We start from the raw sequence: 19034 nt of genomic DNA on the forward strand, positions 1-19034 counted from the left end.
TGGCAATGTCAGCTCCCTGGGATTGACTGACTTCTATTGAAGGCAAGAGAACAAAGTGTGGGGGGGACTGGTGTGCCACGGGCCCGCGTGTGTGTGGATTGTTGCACTATTCAAATCACGGGACAGAGAGGTGAAGATAGAAACTAAGGGCGGGGAGGGATTTCCAGGAAATGAAAGTGAAAGAAGTTAACTCAAAGTTAAAACTCTGAGCAGCTTTGGGCGATCCAGCAGTCGCTGCTTCCTAGTTCAGTGAGGATGGCAGCGTCCGGTTCCTTCCCGCTGCTGGTCGAGGGCTCTTGGGGCTCCGACCCCCCAAAGAACTTGATCAACAAATTGCAAATGTACTTCCAGAGCCGAAAGAAGTCGGGAGGAGGGGAGTGTGAGGTCGTCCCGGACCCCAAGAACCCAGCACGCTTCCTGGTGCTCTTCTTCCCGGAGGATGGTGAGGGGTGCAAAGGCTGGGGAGGGTCGCTCCGCGGGGTTCGGGACCACGGGTGGCTGGTCCAGCACTCCACTGCAGCTGGGTCAGAGCGGGAGATCGTGGAGGCAGAATCTGGGTGGCAAGCGCAAATCTGAGTGGCGTTGCCCTTGCTTTTCCAGTTGCTCCCTGGAGCTATGAACCTTCTCTTATTGTTTTAACTTTCCGGTTTTTATTATTCAGGTGGGGCAGGAAAAGTATTAAGAAACCCGAGGAGTCCTGAGTCAGCTTACACCGCAGGGTTCTTCGGGAGATGAACTTTAGAAGGGCAAAGCCCAGGAGCTCTTGTGCCACAGTATTCTTGTGTTTGTGTGTGTGTGTGTGTGTGTGTGTGTGTGTGTGTGTGTGTGTGTGTGTGTGTGTGTGCGGGGGAGTAGGGTCTTATTCCTTGCTCATCCCTCTGCCACAATAGGAACTGAGGTGACTGTAAGCTTTGAACCCAGGTTGAAGTAGGGGTTGGGGAATGTTCGCTGAAGGCTTCTGAACAGTTAAACATTTGAATGTCCCCCACCTCTGTCAGCTTTCTACCCAGACTTGACAGCTTGCTCAGGTGGTTGAGTGGAAGGTCCAGACCTGTGGCTTCTGAAACATTTGTGCCAGAGGAAGGCAAGGAGGTTGAGGAGGCCCAGCAGAGACTCAAGAAGGGAAATAAAAAAAATAATAAAATAAAAAAAAATGAAAAAGAAAAAGAAAAAAGAAAGAAAGAAGAGAAAGGTGTAGCGCAGGGTCTCAGTAAGTCTGGGTGGGAGGGCACAAGTGACCTGCATAGCTCCGACCACCTCTGGAAAACATAGGTTTGACTTCCCAGGGGGCATTCAATGGGCAACTGGTAGGAAAGACTCATGTGTACTTTTCCTAGACCAGTGGTTCTCAGCCTTCCTAATGCTACGCTCCCTTAACACACTTCCTCAGGTTTCGCTGACCCCAGCCACACAATTATTTGTGTCGCTACTTAATAACTGTAATTTTGCTTACTATTATGAGCCATAATATAGAACCCCATGAAAAGAGCATTAAATCCTACGCTGTCGCGACCCACAGGTTGAGAACCACTGCAGAGGGGTTTCCAGTGGTTTTTTGTTTGTTTGTTTTTTTTTTTTTTTTTTTTTTTTTTTTGGTAGTCCGGGTCCTTTATTTCTCTTTGTACATTAGGCCATGAATTCATAGGGAATGGGCTCCAGCAGCTCAGGCTCTTTTCCATTAGTCCTCACAAAGTGGGCGTCTCTGGGTGGCGCAGGCTGTCACTTCAGCTGAACCAGGTGCCCTTCTCCTTGGCTTCCTTTTTCTTCTGATCGTTCTCCTTCACCCGCTTCAGGAAGCTGTCTCTGCTCTTTAAGTGCTTGATGTGCTCAATCCGCACATTGATCCTCTTGGCCAGAATCTTGCCCTTAAATTGCTTGTTTACAACGATGCCCAGGGCGTGCTGGGTGACATTGTAGACTCTTCCGGTTTTTCTGTGGTAACACTTATGGGGCATTCCTTTTTGAACAGTGCCCATTCCCTTGATGTCTACAATATCACCCTTCTTGTAGATTCGCATGTATGTAGCCAAAGGAACAACTCCATGTTTCCTAAAAGGCCCAGAGAACATATAGTGAGTACCTCTCCTCTTTCCTTTTGTGTTTGTCATGTTGGTGAGTTAACTGGAAGATGGCCGCCGGGGGCCCGGGTTTTCAGTTTGATTCCCATTGTCAGTATCAAACTGAGAGTAAAAAAAAAAATCAAACTCTCTTTTGTCTATTGTGAACCTTAAATCAACAAAACAGAGAGACCATCTAAGATGCTGGTAGCATACTGGAATGCACAGCCGGAAAATTAATTGTTGTGATAATACAGTTCCAGTTTCAGCTTTTACAGCAGACCCCTGGGCTGGCCAGGTGACTCAGCCTTGAAAGGCTGGGCTCACAATGAAATTCACCAAGAGCAGATCTGTGCTCAAATTTCACACTACAGGGCTACTATCACACAGCCCCCCACTTCTTCCACTTCTCCAGGTCCTCCCTCTGGTGTTCATTCCCAACACAGATGACTCAAATTATGTTAAAGTTTAGCCCTGTTGTCTTTAGAGCAGAATCTCTATTCACTTTCGGTTTCCTATTGAGCACTGTTTCCTCAGTTGCAAGTCATCTGGAATTTCCCTGTAACAAACTTAAGGACCGCAGAGCCTTTCCTGTAAACAGCACCACCCTCAGGCTCAGAAGTAGCCTAAGCAGGCCTACCTAACTATTCACATATATCTACAATAGCTAGATAGCACTACTGAGCCTTCCAGCATCCCCTCCCCAGGAGAAATGATGATCTGACCTTTGTATGCTAACTAGATTTGTGTACTGTAGAGTATGCATCAACTTACTGTGTTTTTTCCCCTTAGGACTTTGAGCCTGAATGAGCTTCCCTCTCAAACCCTAACTCAAAACACTGAACACCCCATTTCAGATGGGCACACGTTATCATGCTTCCTTGTCCCAATCTGGCTCCTATTTATTGTGCAAGGACCTAGGTATCCTTGAAGTAAGGAAACTCATCTTAAAAATTAGTAAGTAAGCAAATAAGTAAATATGTGATATTTTGCAGGGTGGTGGTAACTTGAGCTTTTAGTCCTAGCACTCATGAGGTAAAAGCAGGCAGATCTCAGAATTTGAGCCCAGCCTGGTCTACAGCATGAGTCCCAGGAATGCCAGGAATGCACAGAAAAGCACTGCCTCAAATAAACACGAAAACAAACAACAACAAAAGATTTATTTTTATTGTATGTTTGCCTGCATATGTCTGTATACAACATGCATACAGTGCTTGCAGAGGCCAGAAGAGGGCATCAGCTCCCCTGGAAGTGGAGTTACAGACTGTGTAGTTCTGCTATGTGGATGCTGGTAACCCAGTCTGAGCCATCCAGAAAAGCAGCTAGTACTCTTAACCACGAAGTCATCGCTCCAGCCTTAGATCCCACCATTTTCTTAAGTAAGGCTGAACATAGATAGCCTGGTGGTCACAAGCGGGAGGTTAGACACCAGAGATTTGCCTCCTCCACCCAGACACATGTTCATGGGTATCATACACTGTTGTTGCTGTCATTGCTTTCTGAGGTCCTCATCCACATTGCACACAATCTACGAAGAGGTGGGCATGTTTGGATACCTTGGATGGACTTTACTCGAGTCCAGGGTAGAAGAAAAGGAAGGAAATACATAGGCACATGACATTAGGTTATGGACTTCCATCATTAGTCCTCAGTCTTCTCGACAGCCCAGTTTTCTTCTCTAGAAACTCCTGTCTACTCTCAAAATACAGTTAGAGCCAGATGTTCCTTCATAGATGGATTATGTACCCTGTATCTGGGGGAACATCTAAGTGAGGTCCCCTTGGCTTGCCCTCTTGATGGCTGAGGTGGGAGAGCTGTCACGCCTCCCTTTATGATAGACTCAGAGCTCATTAGAGCAGCTCACTGGAATGGAACAGGAGCCCAGCATTTGGTTGCAGCTTTAAACAGCAGCTCTCTGTACCTGTGTGCACCATCTTCTATTCTGGCCACGCCCCTCCCTTTCCTTTCTGGTTCCCCCTGGTCTGAGCTACACTGATTTTCCTCATCTGTCTCTGGTGCTGCCATGCTTGCAGTTTGTGCTTTTATAGCTCTTCATGTGATTGAAAGCATTCACCGAGGATAAGTTAAATGGGGAACCCACTGCTCCAGAGGCATTTATTTCTCGACAGCCACACAGGTAGCTTATCACTGAGCTGCAAATCAAATCCAAGGCTTCAGCTCTCTGGTGCTCTAATTCTGCCTTTTGCAAATCGCTATTTAAATTACTTCTTCCCCCCCTTTACTACCAAATATAGGTCTTTATCGTTGTAAGCTAAGGTGCTGGTTGAAATGGCTACGCTCCTGGTCATTCTGATAATGATCAGCTGAGTTACTTCCCTAAAACATGGCTTTCATATGCCCAGCCATCCCTGTATTTTTAGATATTTCTACCTGTAGTGCCTCCTGAGTATAGTACAGTCACTATACTACTAAACTATTTTATTTCTTCAACTTAGCACACAGGGGCAAGACAATCCCTATTAACCTCATTAGTCGATAAGACTAGGCTTCCTAAGTAAAATTTGTTTAGCAGGATGCTTAGAGTGATCATTCTGTTACTGTGACAATGTATCTGGGATGATCAGCTTGAACAGAGGAAGAGTTTATCTGGGCTCAGCGATTCTGGAGTTTTCAGTCTACAGTCAGTTGGCCTGATGCTTTTGGACCAGTGGCACAAGGCAGTACACCCTGAGAACTCTTGGCTCTGATGAGATAAAGGCAGAAAGGACAGGGAATCCCAGAATCACCTTCTGTCCTCCCCACAGAATTGGCTCCCAGTGACTTAATGTCTTTCCCTTAGGCTCCACCCTATAATGCTTCTGAGACTTTAGGCGCTGTGAGGTGGGCAGCTAAGTTGGTAATTTCAAGGCCCCCGGGGCAATACTCTGTAACTCATCTACAGCAATGAATTATAGAAAGTAAGCAGGACTTGACAATTTCTGCTTTGACCCGAACACTTGTGAGACAGAGGCAGGTGGATCTCTGTGAGTAAAACCTGGTCTACAGAGAAAGTTCTAGGCTAGCTGGTATGACCTTGTCTCAAATACAACACCCCCCCCCGTAAGTTTTGGGGCATGGGAATGTCTCACTAGGTAAGAGAGCTTGTTGGGTAGATGTGAGACCAGAGTTTAATCTCCAGCGCCCTTGTAACAGCTAGGCATAGTGCACAGTATAGAGTAGAAAAGGCAGATCCCAAGAGCTCCCTGGCCAGCAGGCCGGGCCGAAAGGGTAACCTTCTGTTTCAGTGAGAGACCTGGTCAGTTTCCAGGCCAGAAGGCACACTTCTGGAGGGAAATACTCAGTGTCCTTCTGTGCCCTCCACGTGAGCAGGGGTGCACATTCATCCACAGGCACACAACATGACAGTGCACACAATGTACGTTTAAAGCTGAGATTCAAATGTAATGTTGTTTTCTTTCTACAGAGTTTGCTTCTTAGAGATGCCGGGTGAGCTGCTGACCAAGAATGGCGATATGACTATAGGAATCACGTAAATAATTAAGTAAAGATCGCTTGCATTTGGCTTAAGACTTTTTTTTTTCCTTTTTAACATTTCAGTTCGGCAGAACGTTCTGGAGAAAGAGAATCATGAGTTAGTGTGGCAAGGAAAAGGAACATTCAAGTTGTCTGTCCAGTTGCCGGCAGAACCAGTCTCTAAGGAGGCAAGGAAGACATCTCCAGAAGAGGTAAAGAAACCTAGGAGGGACTCAAAAGGACACAGGGTGGTATTCCAAGGTGTGTGGGGATCTCTGTGATAAGAATATGGTAAAGATGTGCTGGGTGAGGTGTCTCATACATGAAATCCTAGTTCTAGGGAGATAGAGGTAGGCAGAATCCAAGATTAGCCTGGACTACATAGTAAGCCCAGGCCAGCCGTGCACCGTGCACTGCTTCCTCAGTTGTGAAGGAGATTGCCAGGGACCTCTGTGAAGCGCGTGCATGGTGCTCAGACAGTAATCATGAAGTGAGTACATGTGTCGGGAAACATGTGCTGAGTCATCTTACCTTTGGCATGCACGGGGACTCCTGTGTGTCTCCTTTCACCACCGATTGCTGTGGCCAGTAAGAAGACACCCTGTGACACGTAGATTCGGATGTATTCAGCAGCTCATCTCCCAAGTATATCCATATCATTTCAATTTAGCTTATGTCTCCAGTCTGGCCCAAGGGATGTCTTTAGATGAAGAAATGGTTTACATATTGATGCTTTCTTACTGTTTGGGTTTTAGGAGTCCAAGACAAAAGAAGATGCTGTGAAACCAGGTAAAGTCTCAGCTAGGGCGGGCAGTTTGGTGTTTATTAAACACGTTGCTTGGGAGATTTTTCCCTCTAGAGTCACACCACACGGGATCTGCTCAGCTTGGAGCTGCTTCGAGTTGTATCATCCAGGTTCGGCCAGATGCCTATGAAGTGCTCCCTGAGGGAACCCCTTCAGCTCTTAGAGCTCCCATCAGAACAGGACCAGCTCTTTCTGGTTCTGTGAGATGCCTGCAGATGAGGAGAGGGGAAGGAGGCCTGGGAGGTGGTGAAGGATGCTTGTGCCTTGTGACAAAGAGCAGCAAGGACAGAACATGTAGAGGATGCTGTGTGGCTCTCTGGGTACCAGTGTTCTCTGAGCACTGGGTGTGTCTTCAGCGGACCCCAGCTCCCCAGCTCCTCCTTCCTCACCTGCTGCAGGGAGCAGCCAGCACTGGGACTGAGGTGGGGTCTCCTGCTTCACTAGTGATAAGCAGAGATCATGCCCTGGCCCAGACTTGAACGAAGGGATGACTAATATCTTTATAAAAGGTAACAAATGAAGACCCATGCCAGGTGAGATAAGAGCAACAGAGAGGCAGACTCTCCAACTTTAGGGAAAGGAATTCTTTCTGTCTCCTGGCCTGGAGACCGGCTCTCTGCACCTCAGGTTCGCCCTTTTGGCTAGGCTCTTGGCCAGGGAGCTGAGGTATCTGTCCATCTCTGCCCTCTACTGGGCACATAGCCATGCTCAGCTGTTAAAGGGTGCCGCAGGTTCAAACTCTGGGCCTGGAGCTTTGGCAACAGGCGATCTTTTCTCATTAATAATGTTATCAGGTTAATCTTTAAACTGTTATTTTGTTTAGCACGAGTGTGTGCACATCCTCAGATATCCTTGCTTCCCTGGAGTGAGCCAAAGAGTAGTGCTCTAATCCAGTGAACATCTGATGAGCCTCAGCTGTGGACCATGTGCCAGCAACACAGCAATGAGGAAAGCTATGCTGGGCTTTTAGAAGCCCCGCCTACAATTAGGGTTTAGTACTTGTGAGCATATATGCGGTATGACATCTAGTCCTCAGAAAGACAAAATGCAGAAAAGTTAATGATAACAACAACAAGAAACAATGCTACATTTTAGTTTTTGTTTATTTGAGACAGAGTTTCTCTATGTATTCCTGGCTGCCCTGGTACTTACTCTGTAGACCAGGCTGGCTTCAAACTTACAGAGATGTACCTGCCTCTGCCTCCCGAATGCTGGGGTTAAAAGTGTGCACCACCATACCTGGTGCTACATTTTCGTTTTTTAATTCACTAAAGCAAAAGCTTCATTACGGAAGATATTCTTTCATCTGAGTTATCCAAGAGGTGGGGAAAACTGGGGACAGGGCATGTCTTAGCACACTTTTACTTTGTTAATGCCTTACACCTTTCACTGTCCTTTCCAATTTTCAGGTGATTTGGACACAACACATTCTCCCAGCAGCAGCTCACAAAGAACGGAAGATGTCCCAAAAGAGTGTGAAAATATTTCCTCCATGGTGGCATTTGAAAACCTGCCAGAGAAAGTATCAGAGATGGTGCTGACCTTCCTGGTGGAGAATATAAGTGGCCTCCCTAGTGATGACTTTAAGGTGGAAATGATCCCAGATTTTGCTGTTGCCGTGGTTACCTTTCAGAAACCTATAGGTGAGCTCCAGAGGCCACTGCATTCCCAGGCTTCTGCCTACCACTCTCCAGCATCTGAGCTGTCTCTGAAAGTTTGGTTCTTTGCTCTAGTGAGTAAAACAGGTCTCTATGTCAATACAGATGCTTTCCCCCTCAAAATTTGGAAGAGAAACAAATTAATTTTGAGATCAAATTTGGGTATGACAATAGACTGAACTTTATTGTATGACTGCCTACGTCAGGCTGGCGGTTGGGGGACAGAAAGTCTAAATGAAGGAGCGTGAACTTTGACGTCCCTGTGAGGAGCAAAGACTAACCTGTTACCATGCTGGACTTACTGGGAGGCAGTAATACCATCAAACTTACCCTTAGTACTTGCTGTAGGTTAGGCACCTACTAATCTCTGTGTGCATTAATTTAATCATTCCTTTCAGTAACCTGAGGACAGGGCCTCAGTGGTCCTGAGAGACTGAGGAACTGGATTTGAGCCAGGGCAGCTCATCTCCTCTCCCCTTTCTTCTCCCACCTCACCATACTTCAACCCTTTCCTGGTCATACATGCAGAGATGAGCAAGCCTGGAAAATGCCCTGGTCAGCAAGATGGCAGAACAGGCAAAGGCACTTACTGCCAAGCCTGACAGCCAGAGTTTGATCCCTGGGACTCATACTAGTTGTCTTCTAGCCTCCAAATGCACACACACATGTGTACTTGTGTGCACACGCACAAATGTGAAAAAGCAAAATTAGGTCAGTGTCACAAGCAAGTACCATCTCCCCCTAGAGCAGGGCAAATTCCAAACCCAGGCTCCCATGTCCCATGGCCATGGCAGTGAGGTATCAGTCAAGATTAGAGGAGGTGTGGTCAGAATTCTAGCCCTGCCACTTAACTAGTTGTGTGAAGCTCACCAAGTAATTATTCTCTGTGTTCATTATCTACTTGTGCATAAAAAGGGGATGGCCATTATATAAATTCCTGTGAGGATTAAAAGAGATGATACTTAACATAGTACCTGAGGCATGGTAAGGATTTGATAAAGGGCACTGTTATTGTTTCAAGATTATGAGGTCTTATAAAGAGAAGTTTAAAGTTTTGTTTATTTTATATGTATGCTTTGCTAGCATGACTGCAGTACCAATAGAGGCCAGGAGAGGGCATTGGGTTCCCTGGAACTATTGTGAGCTTCCATGTGGATGCTGGGATCTGAATCACTTCACTGCCCTCTGCAGAGACACTGAGTGCTGTTATCCACTGAACCTTCTTTCTAGCCCCATAAAGGGAAATGGAAGTTTCAGTGGCCTAGCTTCTGTTCATTGAGCAACAGTCTTGAACACATACTGTGTTAGCTTTCTGCTACTGTAACAAATAATCTGAGCCTATGGGCCTATAAAAAGCAGGGTTAATTCTTGCTCACAGTTTTGAGTGGTCTCAGTCCTTGACAGTAAGTCCTGTTGCTCTGGGGCTTCTGGTGAGGAAATAGACATGGTGACAGCATGTGGAAGACTGTTTATCTCAATGACTAGGAGAGACAAAGGGGGACGGGAGGTGAAGGTCACTCAATGAAGAAAATTTCCCACAGGCCTCACTGAGGTGAGCCACCACTTCTCAATAGGATCATGTTGAGGGCTAACCTGTTGACACACGAGCCTCTGGGACAGTTTAGGTCTAAACTACAGCTGTTGTCTGGGCCATGTGCTGACTTAGTAGCTGGGACACAGTGATGAATAAATCATAGTTCCCTCTCTGGAGGAGCTCAGCCCGGGAGCAGGAAGGAGGCATGTATGTAAATGAATAATGAAGAGGAAAGAGAATTCATCTCTAGGCTGTGGTAGAACCTGTGGGGGGCAGAGACAAGGACGGGTATCGCTGGGCTCATCTGAGTATGTTCTCCAGAGGTGTTGCCCGACCATGTCCAAACTACACTGCCTCTGTCCCTCCCTTTGTCCACTTGGTAACCATCCTTTAGAGGGCAACCCACCTTCAAACCAGGAACCACATTCCCAGATCCCAGCACAGTAATTTGCACATAGTAGGATCACCATCCACCGTGTTGATTAAAACTAGTTGGACTGAGTCCTGAAGGGTAAATAGGACCAAATGAGAAAACGGAGAAGGCCGTGGACATAGCTGTTGTAGCGTGATTTAATTTGAATCCCAGCATCACAATGAAACAAAGGTGTCTCCCAAGTAGGAGAAGCGCAGTAAGACAAGGGCTACCTTTCTTTTACCTTTGCCTTTGTACAAGGACAAAAGAGGAAGATTTTTAAAATATTACTAGTTTTTTTTTTTTCTGGCAACATGAAGACAAAATTGAAAAGAGATAGTTGGATATGAGTTTGTCCTCGGTAGCCTCGCTGTGGGTGTGGGCTCCATGAGGAAACGGGAAGATGGGTGGGGCTGCAACAGGTAGAGGGGTGGAGTCTCAAGAAAGCACTCAGGAGGGTTGGTTGTGTGCAAAGGCTCAGTGGCAGAAAATACATACAGCAATCCTTTCAGTTATAGCCAAGCCTTCAATACTGTATAAAGATGTCATTGGAATTTTCTCATTTTATACTTGTTTTGCAGATACCAAAAAATTTATTATTGATTGTATTGGCCACCGCTCAAATCAACAACTCCAGCTTGTCCCGAGACTTCTGGAAAGGACGAATGTAGTCAGGGTGGAAAACCTGCCTCCTGGGGTGGATGACTACCAGCTGCAACTCTTCTTTGAAAACCCTTTCAACGGGGGCGGAAGGGTAGCCCGAGTTGAGTGTTTTCCGGAGGAGAGTTCGGCGCTGGTTGAGTTTTGTGACAGCAAAGGTCTGTGTCTCAGCTGCCCTACCCAAGCTCCCAGCCCCAACCCCACCCCGGGGCACAACCTTATGGTTAGCCATTCCAGCAGTTACTTAAACCCTTGTGCGTTTGACCATCATCTGTCAGAAATGGCATCAATCTCTCCACCCGAATCTGGTGCAGAATGAGGCAGAGAACTAGGCACTCGTTGAGCAACACAAGCTGATGGGAGACGACATAGGGCCTCATGAATCCATGACTCAAAGAGTTGCCATTCTCAGAATTCCGATATGCTATACTCACAAAGAGGTAGACGTGTGTTCTAGTTCCTCACATTGATTCTCCAGTTGATTTCTACAAGTTTAGGTAAAGATGGGTATATAGTTCCACCAAGTAGTTATATGTCTCCCTTCTTCTATCACTGTGCCAAGCCAGGACTTATGGGGATATTTTCTCACAACCTCAGGAGGGAGGGAGACTGAAAGTCATATTGCTGATGAGATCTTCAGTGGTCTCCAGTAAGATGAACGTGAGTTCAAATCCTGGTTGGTGTTCACTGGTTTAGCCCTTCAATCTTAAGTTTTCTCCTCTGTAGAAATGGCACATTAAACGTTGCCTCAGAGGAGTGCAGTGAGGATTAAACTAAATAATTTCTGTGTAGTGCTTAGCCAGGGGTGGTGCCAGGTCCTTGTTAAGGGTCACTCAGGCTGTCCCGGGTTCCTGAGCCACTGTGGGAAGTTAGGCCTACATCTTTGGGTCTCTGGAAGTCACATTCTTTCTTTCTGGCCTGATACTTGCCCTAGGACAGAGTCATAAACAAGGGCATTATTTTTTAGCACTTTTCTACCATGGGTGCTGTTTAAATCTAAGTTGTTGCTAGATTGACTCTAATTTTTACTACATTTGACCTCTGAAGCTGGGCTCTCCACTGACTGTGAGGATGATTTTGATTTGGTTATAGGACATGGGTCTGGGTTGGCTCACGATGGCACTTAGCTCAGATACCTCACTCTATGGCACCCCGATATTTCCCAGCCTCAGCTTTCCCAGCTGTTACAGATTCTCTACCTGAGAAGGCCACTGTCAGGAGAAAGTCCATGTACAGGCCTGAGAAAGTGATACAGACTGCGGGTACAGTTATACTCCTTCCTGTGACGATATTAATAATATTAACTTACATATGAATGTTAAACTCTGGGGCTGTACAGGAAGGGCAGATACCACAATGTTTCACTCTGAGGATTAAAATGTTCTTCATGTTGGTACAAATGCCAGCCAAGTGCTTGTGCCCCAGTTTGTATCTGTTTCTTATTGTGTCACATACATCAGTGACATCAGGAAAACAACAGACTCAACATGATTTCAGTACAGAGTATGTAAGGAATTTATTGCACTAAATAAAGTCCACCTTGTGATGTCAGTGCATATCAGTTTATATCTGAGCTTGGAGAATGCTACTTTAAGTTCTATAAACAACAGAAACTTTTGTCCTCTAGAAAATTTGCTTTGCTTTTGGAATGTGTGACATTGAGATTTGTTTGTTTTGTTTTTAAAGTGTTAGACAACATTACGGCCAAGAAACACAGTTTCAACAAGATGCCACTGTCTGTCTTCCCCTATTATCCCTCTCTGGGCACCGCCTTGTATGGTGAGGAGAAACCTCTGGTCAAGCTTCCAGCCTCTTTCCAGCAGTCTCTGGATCTTCCTTTGTGGAAGTTCTTTCAGAAACATAATCATCTGATCGAGGAGATAAATGATGAAATGAGGCGCTGTCACTGTGAGCTGACTTGGTCTGAAATCAGTGGTAAACTGACCGTCAGACCCGCTGCCACCTTAGTCAATCAAAGACGTAGCATCAAGACCTGGCAGAAAGACGCATCCGCAGCGCTCTCTGGCATCAGGTGTAAATATGATGTGAAGGCCTTTGAAGTGTGCTCACCAGTATGGGACATCATAAAGCATGAGTTAGGAGATGACAGGGTTTTGGTTGAGTTTGAGAAGGAGAGTCTAAATGTAGCAGGAAAATCAGAAGATGTCCAAGGCATTAGCCAGCACATCAGGGAACTCATTGAAAGCACCACTGAAAAGCTCAGGAGGGAGGAGCAGAGTCTGGAGGAGAAAGTGGCCATTTCCCGGGAAAAGCATTTTCTCTTGCAGCACAGTGACTTTCTGAAGGATCTAAGCAAAGAGTACCCAGAGATGGAGATCTCTTATGACACCTCGGCTCAGTACCTCTGCTTTAAGGGTCTCCGTGCAGATGTGTACAAAGTAAAGTGTGAAATCCAAGAAAAGGTGTTTTCCATGGCTCAGAAACATGTCCAGGTTTCTTCTGAAGTCTTCACATTTCTGCAGCAAACAGACAGTCAGAGACTCTCCAAGACTCTGTTCGGGGCACAGGGCATCCTTGCCACATACGAGTTGAAAGGCACCTCTCTTTTGTTAATCGGAAGTTCTTCCAAAGATCTGGGAGAAGCTGAGGGAAAAATGCTCAGCGCTTTAAGTCATAAGCACATTCCAGTTGAGGACAAGGAAGTTCTGAGAGGCAATGTGTGGAAGAAGAAAGTTCACTCTCTGCAAAAGAGACACAGCTCCTGTGCAGTCATTATGGTCCAGAATGAACTGACTTCAGGGACCCCAGCTGAAGTCATTGTTGCAGGCTACGTGAAAGAAGTAAATGAAATCCATAGGCAGCTTTTTGAGTTTTTGGAAAATAACATGAAAGTTGAAAGAGTGGTTAAAATCAAACCATCCTTGATTATTGACTATTTAAGGTCAGACAAGAGACTACTGTCAAAGACAAAGAAGGCAAATGTATATGTGACTTTTAAGCCTAAAGGTAATCCAAACAGCATCTTGCTAAGTGGTTCCAAGAGCAAAGTTCTAGAGTGCATGAATACGGTCAAGGAAATCCAGGATTCAGTCTGTGTCAAAAGATTCCAGACTGACAAAGCTGGTGCCAGGCACTTCTTCCAGGATAAAGAATCGTATTACAAAATGGAGATCAGACGCCAGTATGGATGCACTGTTGAACTGGAGCAGGGTGAGGAGGAGGAGGAGGGTGAAGAGGAAGAGAAGGACAGCATTAAGGACCAGAAGTGCCACTTACAGAAGGACATAGCCCCTGGAGTCACACTGAGTGTCCACGAGGGAGACCTGAGTCGGTTTCCTGTTGATGTGGTAGTGAACGCAGCAAATGAGAACCTGAAGCACGTCATGGGTCTTGCGCTCTCTCTCTCAAAGGCAGCGGGCCCCAAACTCCAAGAAGAATGTGACCAGATAGTAAAAGATGGAGGGATGGTCCAACCTGGCAACGCTGTTATCTCAAAAGCAGGCAAGCTCCCTTGCCGTTACGTCATCCATGCGGTGGGGCCTCGATGGAGGGGAGATAAGGTCCTGGAGTGTGTGAGCCTGCTGAAGAAAGCTGTGAGGCAAAGTCTCACTTTAGCCGAAGAGAACAAGAGCCGGTCCATAGCCATGCCAGCGATCGGCTCTGGAATCTTTGATGTTCCCTTGGACCTGTGTGCGGCAACCATTGTTTCAGCCATCAAGGATCACTTCCTACAGAAGCAAGACAGAAGCACCGTGAAAAAGATTTACCTGGTGGACCTATCTGCGAAGGCTGTGAGTGCCTTTGCTGAAGCTGTCAAGATTACATGTAAAGACACCCTTTCCCACACAGCCTTCCCATCCAGTTTAAAAGCATTAGGACCACTTGGAAAAATGCCCCAGGACCATCTGCTGGTGTCACCAGAAGGCTTGAGAATCCGTCTGATAGAAGAAAGTGTGCAGAATGCTAAGGTAAGTATCCCTGTTCACCAGTAGTGTGCTGAGGTCACATGGTCTGCACTTGCTTTCTTGGGGGCCCAATGAAGACAGGGTGGAGGGAAAGAACAGAGGACAATCCATTCGGTCACACTTGGCCTGAAACACCTTTCCATTGTAGATGTCAGTGATGTCCTTCCCGCTTCTCTGAGCATTTTGTTGTCACTGTTCTATTTTTAAAGACAAAGGCTTGGCTGTGGCTCAGTTTACAAAATGCTGACCCAGGAGGCACCAAATCCTGGGTTCAGTACCCCAGCTCTGCATAAACAAGGTGTTTTGACACATGTCTGTAAAAGCAGCATTAGGGAGGTGGAGGCAAGAGGATCAGAAATTCAAATTCAAGGTCATTCTTGGCTGCATAGTAAATTTGAAGCCAGCTTGGACTAAATAAGACCTTGTTTGAAAAAAAAAAAGAAAACTATTATAACACTAGAAATAAAGGAAAGCATTGAAATACAGAGAAAAGCTATTAAAGATTTATTTCTGTTCTCTTTTATGTTTATGTGCATGTGTGTGTGATGGTGTGAGTGAATGTCATGTGTGTGGATATCCAGAGGCTAGTCAGATCCTTTGGAGCAGGTGGCTGTGAGCTGTCTGAGGTGGGTGCTGGGAACTGAATTTTGGTTCTCTGGAAGAACAGCAAGTGTTTTAGCTGCTGGGTCATCTTTTCAGCCCCTACAGTGACACACTTAGCCAATCGTTGAAAGCTTGTTTCCAGACCAAGATCAAAGTCCTAAATCAGCATCGCTGGTTGTGGCTTTTCCCCACTCCCTTCATACGACGAACAGTTGGGGATATACTGGCTAAGATAATGAATGGTATAGACCATATGCTGAAAGACTGTTTTACTTTGAATTGCTATTCAAGAGACAGTGTCTCTAACCATCCATCAGGAACAGTCCCTGGTGCTGGGCCATCAATACTGGTCCAATTGAAATGCTTCACCTGGAAATAGTGCTACAGCTTATCTACATAGGCTATGTTGAAAAAAGCTGAGACTCACTTAACGGCTATGTAACTAACCGTCTCTCTCTCTCTCTCTCTCTCTCTCTCTCTCTCTCTCTCTCTCTCTCTCTCTCTCCCTCCCTCCCTCCCTCCCTCCCTCCCTCCCTCCCTCCCTCCCTCCCTCCCTCCCTCTCTCTCTCTCTCTCTCTCTCTCTCTCTCTCTCTCTCTCTCTCTCTGACAGGGTTTCTCTGTGTAGTGCTGTCCTGGAATGCTCTCTGTAGACCAGGTTGGCCCCAAACTCAGCCATCTGCCTGCTTCTAACCTCCCAGTGCTGGGATTAAAGTTATCACCACATCTGGTTCTATTCTGCAGATCCACCTGCTCTTGAAGCTTCATGTAAATGCAATAATAACATTTGTGATCTTCTGTGACCAGGTTCTCTCATGGAGAGGAACACGTCCTGGGGTCATTCATGTAGTAGCATATATCATTAATTTCATTTCTGCTAGTGACTGAATAATGTCCTGTTAGAATACTATACATTTGGTTTTCCCACCTATTAGTCAATGGACATTTGGATTGTTTCCACTCTTACTTTTATGGGTTTCGTTTCTCTGAGTGTTGATTTAAAGTGGCTCAAATGACATTTATAAATGCCTTTATGATGAATTTGAAAAAAATCTCTGGTTTTGTTTTTAAGACTCATGCCATTGTGAACTCTATTTCCTCGGATCTTCAACTCAACAAAGGACCCCTTTCTCAGGCCTTATTGGAAAAGGCTGGGCCAGAACTCCAGGAGGAATTGACCATGGCAGGACAAGGGGTCTCAGTGAATGTGGGCACAATTCTTCAAACCAGTGGCTGTAACATGAACAGCCGCTTTGTCTTCCATGTGGTAACTCCACATTGGAAAAGCAACAATAGTGCGTGGTCACTAAAGGTAGGACTTTGTGCTTTCTGGGAGTGGGGTAGCTTCTGAACTCCTTTCACATGTCACAGTTAGCCCCTGTCCGCTTCTTTTCTCTAACATCATGAGTTTGCCAGGCCCTAAGTCCTAGCCATATCTTTTTGATTGTAGATGACTTTTTGTAGGTCATAGTAATGTATGTTGGCTATCGTGCTCAGTAATTACTGAGGGTCAGGGAGGGGGCAGGGGGAGTGAGCCACTATGATGAGAAAAGTAAGGCGAAGGTTTGAAGCTGGGAGTCAGTGGTGGATGTGGACGTGGTGAAGTGGAGCTTCACTGTTGCGTGGGTGTTTTACATTCTCTTTCCTCAGTTTCCGTCTTCAGACTGCTCTCAAGCTTAAAGGACAACAGTTCCTGTAAAAGCTGACCAGTGCTTTTTCGGGGGGGGGGGGCATTTCTCCCATTTCTAAATAAGCCATTTTAGGAAGTGCTTTGTGCTTTTTCAGATCATGAAACACATCATCCATGACTGTCTGAGGACCACTGAGGACCTGTCTCTACAATCGATCGCATTTCCAGCAATAGGAACAGGAAATTTGGGGTTTCCTAAACCTGAATTTGCTAAATTAATCATTTCAGAAGTGCTCAAATTTAGTAGCAGGAACCAATTGAAAACTTTACAAGAGGTTCAGTTTCTACTGCACTCAAAAGACCATGAAAATATTCAGGTACAGACTTGGCTTCGATGCAGTTCGAGGCTTGTGTCCTTCTAACTCTTCCTGGTCTATAGGATGTTTGTCTCCTCTATTTTTCAATCACAGGAGTGTGGGAGTAGCATTGACTGGTTATATGTAGAATGACAGGATTCAAGGAAAAATACTTCTTATTCAGGAAAGTTTCAAAGGTGCACAGAAGTACATCCGCTGGTCTAAGGAACTTCTGTGTATTTCTATTGCTCTGTGGAGAGGTGTTTCTGTTCCTCTCGTGATGTTGAAACAAATCCCAGACCCACGATTCTATCTCCGAACAATTTACCAATTAATTTTGAACATAACCTTATCTCTAAAGCATCTTGAAGTGGTGTCATTACTTGGATCTGATCAGTTATAGAGTTGATGTGTGAGTTTATAACTGTCTCATGAGTGTCTGTCTCTTTGCCTTTACATCCTTACATCCAAGTCAGAATTAGATAAAGGCTCACACATGGTAATACTCGTTACGACCTTTTCAACCTGTAGGGGTTGCCTCTCACATGGACCTAGAAATGTTAATATGTAATGTAAAGGCTCACTGTGCTCTTCTCAATCTGAAAATTCTGGGACGGGATGCAAGTGAACCCAGCTCCTCTTTCTGGAAATGTATTCACTAGTGAGTGAAGGACGCAGCTAGAACACAACAGTATGTCTCCAGGCGAGTGGGATGCTTGCACCAGAAATAGCCAGAACCATCATCAGTTACGGTGTGGCAGCCATGACTTACCAAACATCAGCTCTAGTGACCTCTGCTCTCCATCTTTAAAATCTTGCAGTATATCTGACATTAATGTTTGAAAAGTTCTATAATGGTACCTTAGAGGTAGCAGCCTGCAGATGCCTGAGGGTCGGGTTACTGGAATTTTAGGTCACACTTTATTATTACCTGCATCTAGACACTACTTACAAATTCACAAGAAGCAAGCAGATGGAGCTTACATTCTAACCAGGCAGCCAATCCTCCCGAGTCCTTTAGCTTGGACCTGTACAAACACCGTGGGGATTGCTTGTTTGTTCAGGCTTTCGAAACAGAATCTTGCTCTGTAGCCCAGACTGTTCACACTCATGGCAGTCCTCCTGCATCCACCTGCTCAGCTGGTAAGAGTTCCTAATGACATCCCATGGCATACATTGTGTAAGGTGATGTGGACGTTGAACACTGTGCACAGGAAGTTTAGATTTATATACACAAAGCCGTACTGCGTGGGCAGTGTTGAGTCCTGAGCCATCTAGCCTTTATTTGGGCAAATCTGGTCAGCTGCTGCTCTCTCTCTCTCTGTCTGTCTGTCTCTCTCTCTTTCACACACACACACACACACACACACACACACACACACACACACACACACACACACCCCTCTGGTTTTTCAAGACAGCCTTTCTCTATGTAGCCATAGCTGTCCTGGAACTCACTCTGTAAACCAGATTGGCCTCAAACTCACAGCCATCTGTCTGCCTCTGCCTCCTGATGCTAGGATTAAAGGCCTGCACCACTGCTGCCAGCAGGTCTCATTTTCTTTAACACATATAATACTCTGCAAATCTATGAAATGGGTTTGTCTCCACTGATACCTTTAATACATTTAAATGCTATTATTCTCCTTCTAAATATAATTAATGCTCAAGATTTAAAGTAATTTTAGCTTAAATTACATTTACAAAGAGCTATCTGAAAGTGGAGACTGGAACAGGTCGCAAAGCTGGAGCTTGAGGTCTAACCATGGTTGCTAGGTGTGCTCTATATGAGCTGCTGGGTTAAGATTTGAATGCATTTTGGATGCAGACATGTTGAGGAGCCCAAAATGTAGAAATTGTTTAGTCAGCCTTATCCCAGTGTCCTCTGCTACTAGTGTGATTTTTTTTAAGATAAGATTAT

General features: G+C 45.6%; 1 protein-coding gene and 1 pseudogene across 2 annotated transcripts in view; one reads left to right on the top strand and one right to left on the bottom strand.

Moving 5' to 3' along the window:
* Positions 1-255: 255 nt before the first annotated feature.
* PARP14 (poly(ADP-ribose) polymerase family member 14) overlaps positions 256-19034 on the top strand; it is a gene marked incomplete at its 5' end in the record, with an annotated part of 30787 nt that continues 12008 nt past the window's right edge. Inside the window, 8 exons of the mRNA XM_080919425.1 lie at positions 256-442; positions 5616-5743; positions 6287-6320; positions 7746-7979; positions 10522-10758; positions 12287-14529; positions 16200-16439; positions 16913-17134. Coding sequence (XP_080775551.1) covers positions 256-442; positions 5616-5743; positions 6287-6320; positions 7746-7979; positions 10522-10758; positions 12287-14529; positions 16200-16439; positions 16913-17134 — 3525 coding nt within the window. The remainder of the gene's footprint in view (positions 443-5615; positions 5744-6286; positions 6321-7745; positions 7980-10521; positions 10759-12286; positions 14530-16199; positions 16440-16912; positions 17135-19034) is intronic.
* On the bottom strand, positions 1627-2108 carry LOC308422761 (large ribosomal subunit protein eL21-like; annotated as a pseudogene). Its single transcript has one exon. The product of its transcript is annotated as a large ribosomal subunit protein eL21-like (transcript).

The sequence above is a fragment of the Micromys minutus genome (genome assembly GCF_963924665.1).
Source record: "Micromys minutus genome assembly, chromosome: 7".
NCBI lineage: Eukaryota > Metazoa > Chordata > Mammalia > Rodentia > Muridae > Micromys > Micromys minutus.